The sequence below is a fragment of the Peromyscus maniculatus genome, chromosome 23, assembly GCF_049852395.1.
Source record: "Peromyscus maniculatus bairdii isolate BWxNUB_F1_BW_parent chromosome 23, HU_Pman_BW_mat_3.1, whole genome shotgun sequence".
Classification (NCBI taxonomy): Eukaryota; Metazoa; Chordata; class Mammalia; order Rodentia; family Cricetidae; genus Peromyscus; species Peromyscus maniculatus.
Genome location: NC_134874.1, coordinates 38,003,128 through 38,019,254, shown reverse-complemented (window position 1 = coordinate 38,019,254; position 16,127 = coordinate 38,003,128). Strand labels below are relative to the sequence as shown.

At 54.9% G+C, this 16,127-nt stretch overlaps 3 protein-coding genes across 5 annotated transcripts in view; 2 read left to right on the top strand and 1 right to left on the bottom strand.

The window, feature by feature from the left end:
- Lmtk2 (lemur tyrosine kinase 2) overlaps positions 1-3,558 on the top strand; it is a 90,517-nt gene extending 86,959 nt beyond the window's left edge. For both annotated transcript variants that reach the window (XM_042268365.2, XM_042268364.2), the window contains exon 14: positions 10-3,558. In XM_042268365.2, the coding sequence (XP_042124299.2) occupies positions 10-38 (29 nt within the window). In that variant the 3' untranslated portion in view covers positions 39-3,558. The remainder of the gene's footprint in view (positions 1-9) is intronic.
- Positions 3,559-6,038: 2,480 nt separating this feature from the next.
- On the top strand, positions 6,039-10,193 carry Bhlha15 (basic helix-loop-helix family member a15). Its single transcript, XM_006982658.4, has 2 exons — positions 6,039-6,177; positions 6,822-10,193. Exons 1-2 carry the CDS (start codon positions 6,083-6,085, stop codon positions 7,453-7,455), a joined length of 729 nt encoding a protein of 242 aa, XP_006982720.2. The 5' UTR covers positions 6,039-6,082; the 3' UTR covers positions 7,456-10,193.
- A 3-nt stretch (positions 10,194-10,196) lies between these two features.
- The window catches only part of Tecpr1 (tectonin beta-propeller repeat containing 1), a 30,309-nt gene continuing 24,378 nt past the window's right edge, over positions 10,197-16,127 (bottom strand). For both annotated transcript variants that reach the window (XM_042268606.2, XM_042268607.2), the window contains 7 exons: positions 15,552-15,608; positions 14,884-15,064; positions 14,271-14,406; positions 13,589-13,681; positions 12,233-12,339; positions 12,001-12,120; positions 10,197-11,876 (listed from right to left, as the gene is read on the bottom strand). In XM_042268606.2, coding sequence (XP_042124540.1) covers positions 11,775-11,876; positions 12,001-12,120; positions 12,233-12,339; positions 13,589-13,681; positions 14,271-14,406; positions 14,884-15,064; positions 15,552-15,608 — 796 coding nt within the window. In that variant the 3' untranslated portion in view covers positions 10,197-11,774. The remainder of the gene's footprint in view (positions 11,877-12,000; positions 12,121-12,232; positions 12,340-13,588; positions 13,682-14,270; positions 14,407-14,883; positions 15,065-15,551; positions 15,609-16,127) is intronic.

Sequence of the window (16,127 nt, the reverse complement as noted above, 5' to 3'; positions counted from 1 at the left end):
GGGAAACAGGAAGCAGTGAAGATGGAGAGAAGGATTAGGTGGCTGTGGACACACTCTCCGGCCCAAGCAGCGTTCCTGCATGTTTGCCTGAGCGATGACGTCGACTCCTTGGTGGCCGCCACCAGACAGAGAAAGGCTCAGGATGACGGGGAGCCAGGCCACCACGCAGGAAGCCCTCTCCTCTGCAGCCCTCGCCTGCGCTGCTCCAGAAGTGCGCCGGGGCGTCCTGCTGAGGCGGCCGCACTGCCACGGCTCTGGTGCACGAGTGTTGGGGGACCTGTGCACCCCAGGGCATGGGTCTGTTTTCTGTGGGGTGTCGTCCCCACCACAGCTGTGCCTCTAGTTTGGGCACAGATGACACACAGGGGTACACCAGGGGAGGGTCACAGTGAGCCATATTGACTGTTTCTAAGGACATCACTAATTGCTCTCTGACTGCACTGTGGGTGAGTGCTTGAGCTCCCAGTGTTGTACAGCATCGTAAATTATACGAGGAAAACATGGCAGGCCAAGATGGTGCTGTCCACTGGTGTGGGGTTTTTTTTGTTTTTGTTTTTTTTTTCCTGTCTTCTCATGTGTTTGCCCTGCATGGTACTGTAAGCTTCGGTATTTTGAGTGTTCTATCTTCAGACCTGTGGGAACTGTACACAGGTACTCTTTCCCAGGCCATGCTGACTCTGGGTGTTTGTGTTCTGTGTTCCTAGAGGAAATATTTTTGATGAGTTCAAAACGGCTACTTCATTTCATTGATTGCATCAAGCATGTTTCTGAATGAGGTGGATTCTCTCTGAGCAGTCTGTCGTCCTGCCTCTTATGCTTTTAAATCCTCTTGGTAGAAATCCAGTAAGAGATGCACCCAGAACTCAGTGCCATTTTCTGGGGTGGCAGGTGAGATCTGCACCACATCCTTTCCACAGAGGCCAGCCTGTAAGAGATCTCATTTGTCTTGCGGGCAGGCAGAGACCTCTGAGGCCCTGAGTTCCCATGAAGAACTGTGGGTGCAAAGAGCGATTTGTCCACTGTGGGTGTTGCTGAGAGAGCTGTTCGAAAATGTTTGGGGATGGGGCTTCCCACTCCAGGCCACAGCACCCAGGAGACAGGCAGCACCCTGTACCTGCGAGGAGGAGGACAGGGACCCCAGCAGGGCCTCCACCAGCAGCCCTCACGGCCTCGTGGCTGGCCTGGGAAACCCACGCATGCCTCCCCTTCTGTATCAAGCACCCAGCTTTCCTCTTGTCCTGAAAGGGATCTCGAGTCTTCAGCATAGTCTCAGTACGTCATCGAAGGAATCTGGTGTCCCCCACACAAGGCTGGCCTTGCTCTGCCGCCCAGGAGTCCTGCTTTGACGTAAGGAAGTGTCGGTGGCTAGTGCCATGGCAATGCCATGTCGAGTGGGGACTGCACCTGTTGGGGTGGCCCTTCTTACATGGGCTGATCACCCCAAATCTTCACGGTGCTGATCCCACTACCCAGACTCCAGTGTGACATTGGGGTGAGTCTCCAGGTCCTGGCTGGAACATCGTGATGTCAATCAGAGGGACTTGGGCCCTCCTACAGAGTGCAAATGTGGATGTCGGCTTGAGTTTACGTAGCAAATTATGATCTTTATTATCAACTCTGATTCGATCCATGAATTTTTTTATACTAAGCAATAACTTTACAATCAACAGAAGACAATTGAGAACAGATAGTCTCCTTTTCCCGTACTTGGGGCACACTAGCATGCCTGGCTCCATAGAAAGCACTGGATCTTGTGACATGTATATTACAAACGGCATTTGAAAGTAACTTTGCCAAAATTGTCATAACTGAATTTTTTGCTGTGTGGACTTTCTGATTTTTTTTTTTTAACCTCTATCTACCAGTCTTAGTTGAGAAAGAGAGAAGCAATTAAGATTTTTTTCAAATTATAGGTTTAAGAAGTTCAGATTCACTGATTACAATCATGTGAATCCATAGACTCTATATATAGCCTTCTTCTGCAGTCAGCCTGGGATAGATTATTGACGTCTGAGGGCTGATCATCTTTCACCATGTTGAAGGGATTTTAACAATACAATTCCCATTTATATTTATATCTATATCGCTTTCATGGTTAATTGCCAAAACAAAAGCATTTTATAGATTGAGTTGGGGGTGGGGGTGGGGTGGGTCTTTCTGTGGTGTCGCATGGAAGGGAAGACTTTGTATAACACTTGTCAACACATCCTCCCAAAGTCTCAAGCAATATACAGGAATCTCAGTAGATTAAATTCCCAGTTTTGAAATGTGAGCATGTGCTTTGCCATCCTATATGGGTTTTGTCTTGTTTTGTTTTTTATTTTTGTTTTTGGCTTTCTCAAGACAGGGTTTCTTTGTGTAGCCCTGGCTGTCCTAGAACTTGCTTTGTAGACCAGGCTAGCCTCGAACTCACAGAGACCCTCCTGCCTCTACGTCCCAAGTGCTGCCACCACACCCAGATTGTTGTGTTGTTTTTAATGATAATTTGGTTGCTGTTGGTGGCCTTTCCAAACTTGTTCATTCAAATAAGCGAATGTGAAATCAGTGGTCCCTGTAGCTGGCATGGGCTGGGCTCAGTGATTCTTTTCCTGCCCTCCCTTGAGTGCCCCCCATCTTCCACCTGCCAGACTGGAAACTGACTTTTAAGTCCTCTAATAAAAATAATGAGCCCTCCATGTCTTTTTTTGATATCCTCCATTTGTTATAAGATGACCGATCCTAAGTCAGAAAGAAAAAAGTAGTCCCCTTCCCCATGAGATTCAGACTCTGAAAGGCTGAAATGGTGAACAGCCTCCCTCCCTCCTATTCCAGATGTACAGACCTGACTGTTTTTAGAAGGATGGCTTTATCTAAGGAAGTCTGTCTCCCTGCTGTGGAATGCCCTTTAAAACCCTTTTTTTTTTCTCCATATTTCTCATAGGGTATTTGTAGAACTAGTGACCTATTACCCGTCTGTCCCCAGCACTGGGGAAGAAAGCAGGCAGCTCCTGATCCTCCCGCTCCTCAGCCCATCACCTGAAAACTCAGGTTCTGTGTGCCACACGTCAGAGCACCCACCTCGAGAGAAGTCACCTTCCCATAAGAATGGGCAGACACGGTTACTTCAAACATACATCTCAATATTCCTTCAACAAACAGGGTGGCACCATCTTGGCTGTTGGGAAAGTCACTTAACTTTTAACTAAGTTCTTAAGATGCGCTGACAGTATTGAAGTCGTCACCCACAGCCGTCCCAGTGCTGTTTGGTTCCTGAAGCCTGCAGAGGCAGAGCTAGGTCTTGACCAGACTGGTGCATGTGCCCAGTGTTTCACCCTGTCCACAGCAGAGGCCTGGGTGGGGCAGTCACCCCCACCAGGCCTGACACCTACTGGGTTGGACTCAACACAGTCAGAAGGGGTTCACGGCAATATAACAGTTAATGAACTTGGAGTTTAAATTGTGTACATTTTTAAATCGTAAGGTTTTTACTGTATATTGAAGCTTAGTGTGATTCAATAAATTGCTTGTAATTTAAAAACTATTTAATATTCAAAATAAATATAGTTATATATTTATAAACCCCGTTGCTACATTTATTCCTTGTTTTGTCCTTGTGTGGGGTTGGCCTGGTGCTGTGGGTCTCTGAGCCCCCCACAGTCCTAAGGGCATGAGGATGGGTCACAGGACACCATAGTCTGCACATGTGGCTGTGATTTCTGTAATCCAAGCCTCCCTACTTACTGGGGAGTTCGGGTAAGATTTGGTTTATGAAGTCTTGGCTTGGTCCAGCCCCCAGGTACAACTCCAAGAGGCTCACAACTCCAAGAAGCTCACAAGTCATTTCCCTTCAGGCTGTGAAATGGCTTCTTTGCTAAGACCCATGTTCAACTTCTAAAACCCATGATGTTTAATAATGAAAAGACAGGTAAGGTGGAGCCTGCTCGCTTATCCAGTTCTGGGGAGGCAGGCAGCAGATCCCTGGACTCACTGGTCATACTATGCCCGTTCCAGGCCACTAAGAGGTCCTGTCAGACAAAAAATGGTGGCGCTCCTGAGGAACCTTCACACTCGATGTGTGTGTCCATGCACCGGCACCACACACACACACACACACACACATCAAACACAACAGCCTTTCACTGGTCTTGCTATGCTGCATGCCTTTAATCCCAGCACCTGGGGTACTAAGGCAGGAGGATTACCATGAACCTAAGACCAGCCTGGGCTATGGTATGAATGAGGTCCTGTCTTAAAAACACTAGCTGTTCTATACAGTATTGGGGTGTCTCCATGACCCGACCCTTCTCTCCTTTCCTCTCATTGAAGTCCAAGTGGATGAGGGAGGTGACAGCTTCCTGCTAGACATTGCCCACAGGAAGGCTGGGTCCCAGATTAGTGACACCCAAGCCTGCCAAACATGAAAACTCACTCGGAGACTCCTGGCTGAATTTTGACTTGTCTTATCAGCCCATGGGGCGGGGGGGGGGGGGGGACAAAACACCTCCTGTTTAGTTGATCATAGTGACCAGCCACACTTATAATCCCTGCACCAGGAGGCTGAGGCAGGAGAATTGCCATGAGTCTGAGGACAGCCTGGGCTATGGAGTCTCTGTCTCTAAAACAAAAAGAAAGCCAGGTACACGCATGTGGTCCCCAGCACCACACTACCATGGCACACATCTGGAACCATAGCACTCACTGTAATAAATTGTGTGTGTGTGTGTGTGTATATAAAATTTTCAGCACACTTTTGTCAATAGTTGAGTCCAAAGCACAGGAGTTGAGCTGAGTGTGCCAGTACCCAGCTGTAATTCTAGCACTTGGGAGGCAGAGGCTGCAGGATCAGGAGCTCAAGGGCAGCCTGGGGTACAGCCAACAAAATGGCTCAGTCACTTGTACCAAGCCTTATGACTTGAGTTCACCCCTGGGACTCACGTGGTAGAAAATAGAGAGCAGACTCCTGCAAGATGTCCTCTGACCTGTGAGCGCACACACATACAAGACCAAACCAAACAAGAATGAAATAATGTGTTAAAAGCCAGCAAGAAAGCCTGTTTTCTGTGAGCACCATGACATTCATGGACAACTTGGGGGAGTTGGTTCTCTCCTTCCACCATGTGGGTCCCAGACTCGTCGTCAGACTTGGTGTCGGGTGCCTCGACCCACAGAGCCGTCTCTTTGCCACATAACCTTTTTTGTTTGTTTGTTTGTTTGTTTTTGTTTTTCCAAGACAGGGTTTCTCTGTGTAGCTGTGGAGCCTATCCTGAAACTCACCAGGCTGGCCTTGAACTCACAGAGATCCGCCTGCCTCTGCCTCACGAGTGCTGGGATTAAAGGCGTGCGCCATCCATCACTGCCGCCCTGTGCCACATAACCTTTTTTTTTTTTTTTTTGGTTTTTCGAGACAGGGTTTCTCTGTGTAGCTTTGCGCCTTTCCTGGAACTCACTTGGTAGCCCAGGCTGGCCTCGAACTCACAAAGATCCGCCTGCCTCTGCCTCCCAAGTGCTGGGATTAAAGGCGTGCGCCACCACCGCCCGGCGCCACATAACCTTTTATATTGTAATTTTCTTGTAACCTCAGGAAACTGAGGCCGGCTCCCTCAAAGCAGGTAGGCAGCTAGGTGAGTTTCTTTCTTTCTTTCTTTCTTTCTTTCTTTCTTTCTTTTTTAAGCCCAATTTTCTGATTCATGAAGACAGTGACACCCTGCCGCTAGGAGATCTAGTGACCTGGGTGGCCTCCCTGACTCACCCCATTCCAGTCTGGAGAGACTGCAGCGGGGAGAAGCTGAGCCCTGAGTCCACTGGAATTCAGTGTTCTGGGGCCGGGTAGGAGAGGTCTTGCCAGCTTTGTTCAGGGACGTGGCTGCTGCCGTTCCTGTAAGATTACTCAGGGTGGCTTATCCTACACTGTTCTGAGCCTTAACCCCACGGCCAGGTGCACTGGCCAGGTGCAGTCCCGGGTTTCCCCAGCCCCAGCGGGTCCCCAGAGACACCGCGGGCTCTCAGACCCAGAGGGACGGGGGGAGGCGGGTCGGCACCGGTCCCCAGAGCGGGGGGCGTGGCCGCAGGTGCCGCCCTGGCCCCGCCCAGCGAGTTCATTTACATGCTTCCCGCGGCCCCGCCCGTGGTGGCTAAAGCTACGTGTCCTTGTCCCCCGTGGGCAGCCTCAGAACGTGCGGCCTCGGATCGGATCCCCAGGTAAACCAAGGGGCTGGGGGAGCTGGATGGGACTCCTGGGAGGGGACCCAGAGGCACGACTAGGTGGACGCCTGGCTCGGGTGGGAGGAAAACCCAGATGGTGGCTCCCACTCAGACTGGCTGGTGCCGTCCACGTGGTGGAACTGGGGGCTGCTGCAGGGCCTTGGCGACTGTCAATCTGACCTGTGAGCTGTCCTGTGTGCACTTACTGCAGTTCTGGTTCTGATAGTGTCTGGGCCTGTGTCATGTCCAGGAAAGCTGTAAACATGCCGTCTAACGGGTGTTGCCTGTCCCTGGGACAAATGACAGTGTTGGGGGGGACCCCATGAGCCAGGGCCGGGACCTGTTCCTGCGTGGTTTAAACAAATTGTCAAGGATCACCTAGGCTCGGGAGGTAAAGGGCATGGGAGCTGAAAGGGTTCCCAGTTCAGTGGGGAGGGGAGACGTGAGATTAACAAGGGCCCTGGGAGCAGAGGGGAGTCAGTGCAGGGCCACTGTGAATGGGAAGCACATGGGTGTCGCTATGCACCAGCGGTCAGCTGCACTGGCTGTTGATGCCATTGCACTGGAGAGAAGCCATGAGACGGCCATGCTGCCCCCTGGCCACACGGAATGACTGCAGAGGGCTGTGTTCTGAATTTCAGTTTGAAGGGCCTCTTCCGGCCACCACCTCCCGGGAAGACTATGAAGACCAAGAACCGACCTCCTCGGCGCCGGACACCCATGCAGGACACAGAAGCCACCCCAGGAGAGCAGACCCCCGACAGACCCCAGGCAGGCTCAGGGGGGTCGGAGCTGACCAAGGGTCTTCGGAGTAGGACCGCCCGTGCAGGCGGAGCCCGAGCGGAGGTCAGCCGCCGGCGACAGGGCTCTGGTGGCCGCAGGGAGAACAGTGTTCAGAGGCGGCTGGAGAGCAATGAGCGGGAAAGACAGCGGATGCATAAACTCAACAACGCCTTCCAAGCGCTGCGTGAGGTCATCCCGCATGTGCGGGCCGACAAGAAACTCTCCAAGATCGAGACGCTCACACTGGCCAAGAACTACATCAAGTCACTGACTGCCACCATACTCACTATGTCCAGCAGCCGCCTCCCGGGGCTGGAGGGGCCGGGTCCTGCACCCGGCCCCAAACTCTATCAGCACTACCATCACCAGCAGCAACAGCAGCAGCAGCAGCAGCAGGTGGCTGGGGCTACGCTAGGCACCACCGAGGACCAGCCCCAAGGCCACCTGCAACGGTACTCTACGCAGATTCACAGCTTCAGAGAGGGCAGCTAGCACCCGCTCCGGGCTCTGGGCTGGGTCGACAGTGCTGACCAGGCCTGCTCATCTCAGCTCTGGTCCCTCCATGCCACAAGCCTGACTGGTGATGACACACTATGGGGGTCGTTTGGGGGGATTTTGTTGTTGACCAGAGACATGGCCCAGGCTGTCCTGGAACTCCTGGTCCTCCTGCTCCACCTCTCTCTGGCTGGGATTCCAGGCACACATCACCACACACGGTGCAGAGCTGGGGGATGAACCAAGGGCTCTGTGCATGCTAGGCACGCACTCAACCTACGGATCTGCATCCCGCAGCCCAAGGTTGCATCTCTAGGGCCTCCATTTTCCTTGAATGTCAGCTCAGCCACCAGCATAGGGCGGTTTTTCCTAGCCACCCAGGGGACAAGGGAGTGATCTGGGCCATCAAGGCATCTTGAGGCCCAAATCTCTGGGGAAAGCCTGCCCAGCCCCTGCAGTTCTTTCCCCAAAACAGGCAGGAGGGGAACATGCCTGCCTCCCTCACAATCCTTTTTATGTGTGGTGGCCAAGGGGCAATTCCAGGAAGAACTTTACTTACAAATGTCCCTGCTACCGCTGAGCCCAAGATCCATCCTCCAGTATTGTGGGGCCACATGGAGGCTGGGCCCAAAGCGTCACCCAAGGCCCTTTAGGGAATTTAGCAAAGCCAAGGTGGCAGCTCCTTCTTGGCAGCCCAGATGCCCTGGGCCCAACTCAACAACTGGATTTAGAAGGGCCTCATGGGACTTTAAATGGATAAGGAGGTTCTCTTTTTTTTTTTTCCCAAATGGAGACTTCTGGAAAGGCGGCAGTGCCCTGGGCTGTGGCTGCCCGCAGCCTGAGTGGGGCCTGGGATCTGAGGCTCTCTGTTTGGGCTAGGCAGGGTCTTTATGAAGAGGGCCTCCCAGCCTCTGTACAGGGATAGACTTGCCCTGGGCCTTCTGCAGGCTTCTCACACCTGGACCCCACGCCCACCCCTCCATCCCAGGGTGTACCACCATGCTTAGTCCTCATTCTTCTTGCCTTTGCCCCTGATGTTACGGCTGCCACGTGTTTTTTTTTTTTTTTTCACAGGCTCGTGGGACTTAGCTCTTGGTACCTTTGGTGTTTTCTCTGAGGGGGAAGCTGGAGTGACAGGCTTGCCCCTCCCCCGACCTGATCATTAATAACGAGGACCGAGTTGGTTGGCAACCTAGCTGCCTCAAGCCCAGCTTCCTTCTGTGGGGCGTTCCTGCTCCACAGGCTCCGCCAGGCTTTTCCACTTCCGCTGTCAACTGCTATTGGCCTCTCCTTCCTCTCTTGTCTCTGACCAGAACTGTCCTGGAGTTCCTTGGGGCCCATGCCCCCGCCCCCCCTTTTTTTTAGAGTGACAGGAATCTCACTCTATGTAGCTTAGGTTGGTCGCAAATGATGCAGTCCAGGCTGGTTTTGAACTCGTGCTTCAGCCTTCTAAGGCGTAGGGGACAGCCCTGGTACCCCAAGAGACAGATACTAGCCGCGCTGGGCCTGGAGGTGTGATCTCTCTATCCCAGTGAGACCTGGGTTTGGTCCTGTCCCTTCACAGATCATAGGTGGGGTAGACCGGAGGCCTTTGTGTCTGTGATTCGGGGATGGTTACTGGGAAAGGTCAATAGTTAGGGAATTTGCCAATGTGAGCTGAGGCCAGGCACAGCTCCAAGTTGGAAAGACGGAGCCCAGATATGCCTTGCCGTGGGGGACCTGCCCAGCAGAACACAAAGACCTCTGCCGACGGACACTACTACAGACCTAGTGGCTGGCTTCCAGCGGAGACCAGGCCAGAGCTGGGCTCCTTTTGCTGGACCTTGCCTGGAAGCACACGGAGGAAGGGAAGCTAGCTACCTGGCCAAACTTCTGCCCTAAGGCCTGACCACAGCCCAGGGCTGTCCAGGGGCACTGCCTTGCAGGGTCACAGCCTCGTGGCCCTTTGTGCCCCATAAGCTGGCACTCGTACCTGCTCCCCAGAGGATGGCATGGGCCTAGCTGTCCAGTTCTTCACTGGTGACAGACAGGACCTATATGTCCCTTGGGAGGCTAGGAGACAAGTCTAGGATATCAGTAAGGCCTGTCGGTCTGTCTCCCTGACCCAAACCCAGGCTTTTTTTTTCTTTTATTGAGACAGGTCTCCCGTAGTCTAGGTTGACCTCCAACTTGCTATGTAGTGAAGGATGAACTTCTGATTCTCCTGCCTCTACCTCTTGTGTTGGGACTGACTACAGGCATGTACCCCTGCGCCCAGTTTAGGCAGTCCTGGGGATTGAACCTAGGGCTTGGAGCATCTTCGGCAAGCTCTCTACCAAGTGATCTACACCTCTAGCCTGGTCTCGTCATTCCTGCTGGGTAACAGGGCTGAGTTTGCTCGAACCCCTGGACAAGAGGGTTAGAGCTGCCCCTGACCAGGTCACCTGGACCGTGGAGTCCCCAGAGCTGATCACCTTCCCATTGACAGAAGCAGAGAAACTGGAAATGTGACCTGTCTGGAAAAAGCCAAGATGAACAGAACAGCCTGCGCCCTGCCTGTCACCGCGGTGAAAATACTCCTTAAATGACCTGAGCTGGCTCTTTTTCCCCCCAATGGTTCCCTCCAAGTACTAATGAAATTGCCAGCTGTATCTTCAAATGAAAAGGTTCCGCTGCCACTGTGCTTTGGTCCTCGGCACAGGTGCCCGGAGACCTGTGCCTTTTAATCCAAATGCCTAATAAAAATACGTCCGTCATCCTGTGGTATAAATTTTTATTAAATAGAACATCTGAGGAGCCTAGACAGTTTGGTGCCACTGAGGGGGCGAACAGTTGGTGCTCAGCAGTGAAAGGATGTGTCACCCTGGCAGAGTGACACCCTCGAGATGCTCTGTGGAGAACCATCTGCAGCAGAACACACAAGTCACAGTGGCTGGGGGACAAGCCAGGATGCTCCCTTGGAATCCTGACACTGACATGCAGACAGGGGAGGGACCCCTCGAGCACCCCTCTGTACACGGGTATGTCTGGTCCCACCTCTGGAAATGCTGAGGGCATGGGGCTCCTCCGATATTTCCCCTTAGCTTCCGGGGACACCTCTCATGCAGAATGGAACCCTTCCTGACCATGACCCCACACGGAGGATGCCAGGGCAACCCAGTTAGGAGGGGTGACAGAGGCGAGGCTCTGGCACCCCGTGGGCAGTGTCTGAAACATCAGACATCACCTGCTGGGGCACACACTCACGCTGGGGGGCCCGTGCTTAGGCTTATGCCGGGCAGGCTACAGCGCTCACCTCAGGACAGCAGGTGCCTTCTGCCCAGCCCTGGGGCACAAGACAGCCTAGGGTTCTGGCCATACCCTTTCCACAGGGCAGATTTCCTCACCCAAGTCTAGGGTGCGAGCTGCCTCCACCCAGACCTGGCCGCCCGGCAACAAGTGGGCACGGAGGCCCTGCCCCCCACATCCGAAAGAGGGGCTAAACGGGGTTGCATGGTGGTGATTCTCTACATGGAAACTACCTTGCAGTGTATCCCAGGAGAGGACCCCAAGCCAGGCTAAGACCCACCTGGTTCCTGAGGCAGGGTCTCGTGTAGCCCACCCAGGCTGGCCTCAAACTTACTATGGAGCTGAGGGTGCCCTTGAACTCCTGACCATTTTGCCTGTCTTCTGAGTACTGGGATTACAGGCATGCGCTATCGTGCCTGGTTTATTTATCTAGATAGTGTGTGTATGTGTGTGTGTGTGTGTGTGTGTGTGTGTATGATAGTCTTGCTATGTGGTCTCAAACTCACACTCATAATCCCCCTGCCTCAGCCTCCTGAGTGCCGGGCACATAGGCATCAGCCACCAAGGCCAACTCCTTTGCTTAACTTTTGAAGCAAAAACCCACTTGGAAACCCGCTGAAGGATGACTGCAGACTGAGGCTTGGAGACCTGAGCCTCACAGCTGGTTCTCCTGGGGGTGACTTGGGGTCTCCAGGTGAGGAAGGCCCCTCCTTGGATCTGCCTCTTTGGGGCCAGGATTTCTGGAGGGCTCTGAGCTCCTGGCCTGGCAAGCTGGGAGGCCTAACAGGGAGGGACCAGGGCTGAGGGCCCCAGGCAGTAATCTCCTCCACTCTTCCCCTGCAGCATCCCCCGCAGTCTTGGAACGCGCGTGGGAGCACCCCCACACTTTCACATCTCTGGGCATTGTGTCCGTGCTTCAAAATGGCTGACTTTGGCCTGGCTCCCTGTGCATGTGTGGGCCTGGGTGATGCCCTCCCACACTGCACAAGAAAGGCTCGGTTCTGGTCCTTCTGGCTCAAACCATCCTTGCCTCCAGGTGAGGAGAGGCCTCAGCAGCAAACGGGACCTTGGCCATGGGCCTCCTGTTCCCTGGACACGTTCCTGGGTGCCATGACGGCATTGGCTCGGACAGAGATGTGGTCCCAGCCTCCCTACAAGCGGAAAGCCATGTCACCTAGGACCCAAGTATTCTCCCAAAGGCTCTCCCACCAACACCCACGCTGAGTCTGGCGCACACAGTGCCATCCAACCGTCCCGGATTGCCAGTGCACTCACTCCAATGCCGTAGTCCCAGCCCTGCCCCTTGGGCTCCCGCGGTTGGACACCCACGCGACGACACACCGTCCCCCGGCTCAGGCCATGGCTCCCCTGGACTTTGTTGGCAATCACCCAGACCTGGAACAGAACTTTGTTGGAGCTCCTGGCCCGGCTGTAGAGGGGCAGCCGGGTCCAGAAGAGAGGAGACCCCTCCCCCCCACTGCCGGAAACCCGCTCTGCTCCCCCTCACCTGGTCCAGCGGCCCCACAGACACTTTGCGCACGTTGTTGGACACGTGCTCCCAGCTGGAGCCTTGTGGGTAGCTGGGGGTGATCCCCGCTCGGTACCACAGGTTCCCTGGACAGAGAAGCAACCAAGGTCATCGGCAAAGTCCTTTCGGCTCATCCTGGCAGGCTGTGGGGTCAACCCCCAGCTCCCCCTCCAACCCTTCACACCCAAGGGCTCTTGATGACCCACAGGCAGGAGCCTGGGCCACAGCCAGCCCTGTCTCTCTGTGTTCTAGGCTTCATAATCGTCTCATTGTGCCTCTTAGGGCTGACAGCCTCAGCCTCTCTGCTGAGGGAGAAGCCGAGGACAAAGAATGTTTTAAGCAAATAAAGAGAAAACCGGATCTGGACGCAACACCCTGGACTCCAAGACTGTTTTTGTTTTCTTTTCTTTTTCAGAGTCTCATGTAGCCCAGGCTGGCTTTGAACTCCGGCTGCCTCTATCTCCCGGTATTGAGATCACTGGTGCACAAACCACACCCAGTGCGTGTGGTGCTTGTGTGTGCGAGGCAGGTGCTCTTCCAACTGAGCTGGGTGTTTTCTCCAGGTTTTCAGAGATGGGGGTCTCACTATGGAGCTCAGGACAGCCTCAAACTGATCCTTTTGGGGAAGCCTTTCCGGGATAGGGGTTATAAGACATGTTCTACCATTCCTGCCTTCAAGTTTCTGAGGCAGGGTCCCATGGGCTCCAGGGTGGCCTCGAACTTACTGAGGATGGCCTGAACCTCTGATCCTCTTGCCTCTGCCTCCCCAATGCTCGGATCACAGGCCTGTGCCACCATGGCTCCAAAGTCTTGATTCTACCTTCTCTACCCGTCTCGATATAATCGGTAAAATCTTGAGAAGAATGGGCCAGGGCCCTGGCTGAGGTGACACAGGGGTCAGAAATGGCCCTGCTGCCTGTGGGGCCGCTGTGTTCCACACCCGGGAGCTCCGAGATGATGTTCTAGAAGCATCTAGGGCTAGTGTCACGAACCGAGGAAGTTAGGGGAGAGACCGAGGCTGGCTCTGAGCTGACGTTTCTGGCCTCATGCAGGGGTCCTAGGGGCTTTGCTGTTTTGTCTTGGTCCAGGCCCTGCCTGCATGGCTCCTGAGGGTCAAGATTTCACTGAGTGCCAGTGCCCTGTCTCCATGCTGACCACAATGCAGGAGGGTGACCTTAACAGCTAAAGTCCCTTGTCCCTAAGGGGAACAACACTTCCAAAGGATGCCGAGAAGGGATGGCATCTCAGCCTACTTGTGGCCTGGTCACGATCCTACTGGGGTATCCATGGGACCCTAATCTCCCTAGTGACCATGCAGACTCTCAGATAACTTGCCGTTTTCATCCAAGGCGTATACTGATGTCTGGCCCACAGACACCTGCACCAGCTTCTGTTTGGGAGGAGATGGGATATGGTACCAGCAGTCACCTGTGGGGGGAAAGCTGACTCAGGAGGTAGTTGGGAGACCCCCACACCTGTGAGCCCAGACCCAGGCCTGCCTCGTGCTCCAAAGCTCACAGCAGGCTGAGGCCTTGCAGCCAGCCTTCAGCCCCGGCTGAACAAGTGCGTGGCTTGGGCTCAGTGTGTGAGCTGAGCATCACGTGAGGCCAACTCGGGCTCTGCCATCCACCCGGTATCTCAGCTGTGCCCAGGGTCCTTTGGGGTCCACCCTGGGTTCTGCTATCAAGCCCACCTCATCCATGTGACAGACGATGCCTAGCCTGGCACACAGTTGGCACATGAACTCCGTGCTGCCCTTCAAAGCCCTGCAGAACCCGGCGAAGGAAAGGCCAGCACGGCTCACATCCCCAGATAACAAGAGTGGTCCCACAGCTCAGGAGCCCTCACCAGGGGTGCTGTCCCGGGGGGGTCCCTGTGTGGATGAGGGAGCCTCGGAGTGAAGAGTCCTACACATCCCCGAGCCTGCCCCAGAGGACCCACCCACCACCTTACCGGGAAACTTCCTCCCCACACTCCACCAGCGTGGGGCTAGAGGTCGGGGGTGGGTGCCACTCACCAGCTGGCTGAGAGGGAGACACAGAGCCCCGGTAGAATGCGGAGCCATCCCTGGCCACAGCCCACACCTGATAGCAGGCCCCGATGGAGACCGAGGCGAAGGGCTGGTCAGTGCCAACATGTAGCCAGGAGGAACCCTGGAGATGGAAGGACAAGGGAGACCGCTGAGGGGCCAGCGGGACCACCTGGCCTCCTCCTCGGAGGCTGATACTCAAAGGAGGTATACTGCACCTAAGCCTGCCTGGGAGGTGAAGCGTGCCCAGGGTGGTCTGACCTAGCCCGAAGTACAGTCTACCTTGGCCCACTGTTGAGCTCTGGACTCGGGCCCCTCAAAGGGAAGATAACAGCATGTGTACTTCATCAAGGGTGCTCAGGAGCCACCGTGTCACCTGGGCCCCGCCCCCGCCTCTTTACGCCTAGGCCTGGAGAGATGGCGAGTCTCCATGGCAACCTCATCCTGGGGGCTCCCGGCCTCATGTGGATTATATAGGACATCTTCCCACCCTGGAGACCCATGCTGGGCAGGTCTGGGGAGAGCTCTCAAGCAAGAATCTTGATGTCCAGAAGACTGTTCAAGGCGAACCACCCTGATGGCTTAGAAGGCCGGCGCTCACCGCGGGGTTGAGTTCCGACACCCCCAGGCGGCAGAGGACATCCCCCTTGTCACTGACAGCCCACAGCGCAACGTTGTGGCCTCGCCCATCCGCATCTGCACTCTCTGGGATGATGGACACATCGCCGAGGGCAACAGGGGCCACCTCTAGCCACGGCCCGCTGGTCACCAGCTTGCATTTTCTGTTCAGGGAAATAGGAGCCTGAGCGCAGGGACCGGGCGTGGCAGCAAGCCCCAGGGCATGTCACCGCTCGCCACTACCTGCTGCCGCCACGGGCACAGCCCAGCATGCAGAAACTGAGACGGGCAGACTCCTCAGGGGAGGGGCAGAGCACCCGGTGGGTGGCAGTGATGGGTTCCTGCCCGTCCTCTGCCCTTCCCCCAGCTCACCCTCCGACCTACGGGCAGAGCCCAGCCGGTGACATTTCTCTTATTTGCTCTTCAGGACAAACTTCAGAAAGCAGAGCGCAGGGAGCCCGCGGGCATTTCCTGGGCTGACATTTACTTTGACTCCGGTTTCTTTCCCTCCCTCCCTGCTTCTTTCCTGGGGACTTAAGTCAGAAGCCAGCAGATCTGGCTCAAGAGAAACCAGCGTCCTCTTCCCTAGAGGAAGAACGGAACGGGGCGGGGCGGGGCCCGAACCCATGACCCTGCAGTTCTGTCTCTCACCTGGCCCAGCACCTTCTCCTGACAAAATCCTTCATGGTTTTGTACCCATGGTAAGAGCTGCAAGAGGACGAAATGGTGCGGTCAAGATCACTCTGTGGAACTTTCTAGAAAGTGACGCCGCTGCACGCACTCTTTCCCCAACACTAGGTCACAGAAGCAGAGGAGTAGCTGTCTGTAGCTGCGTATAGTTCTCCTAGCTGCCTCAATGTGGTCGGGGCAGAAGTGTGGCTTTCCGGGGGGGGGGGGGGGCCCTGAGGCCTGGGCGTGGCAGCTGCTGTCTGGAGTGGTGGGCTCAGCGTCTCGGCCTGTGCCCTCCCCAGCACTGTCAAGAGTGTGCCTGGGGAATGGGAGCCTTTGGTCTAGTTGGGGGATGGAGAGTCAGTCTGAGAGGCCTCACTGCCACCTGAGGGGATGGCCTGGATTCCCACCCTGAGTCTGCTCAGAAGCCATCCGGCTGGGGCCCTGGCTTAGGTTCTTCTGGTTCATTATCCTGATTGGACATTTGCACCATGAGGGGCCTGAACTTGCCTCGGGGCCCCCAATACAGTACGACAGCCATCAATGCCCACTTTGCAG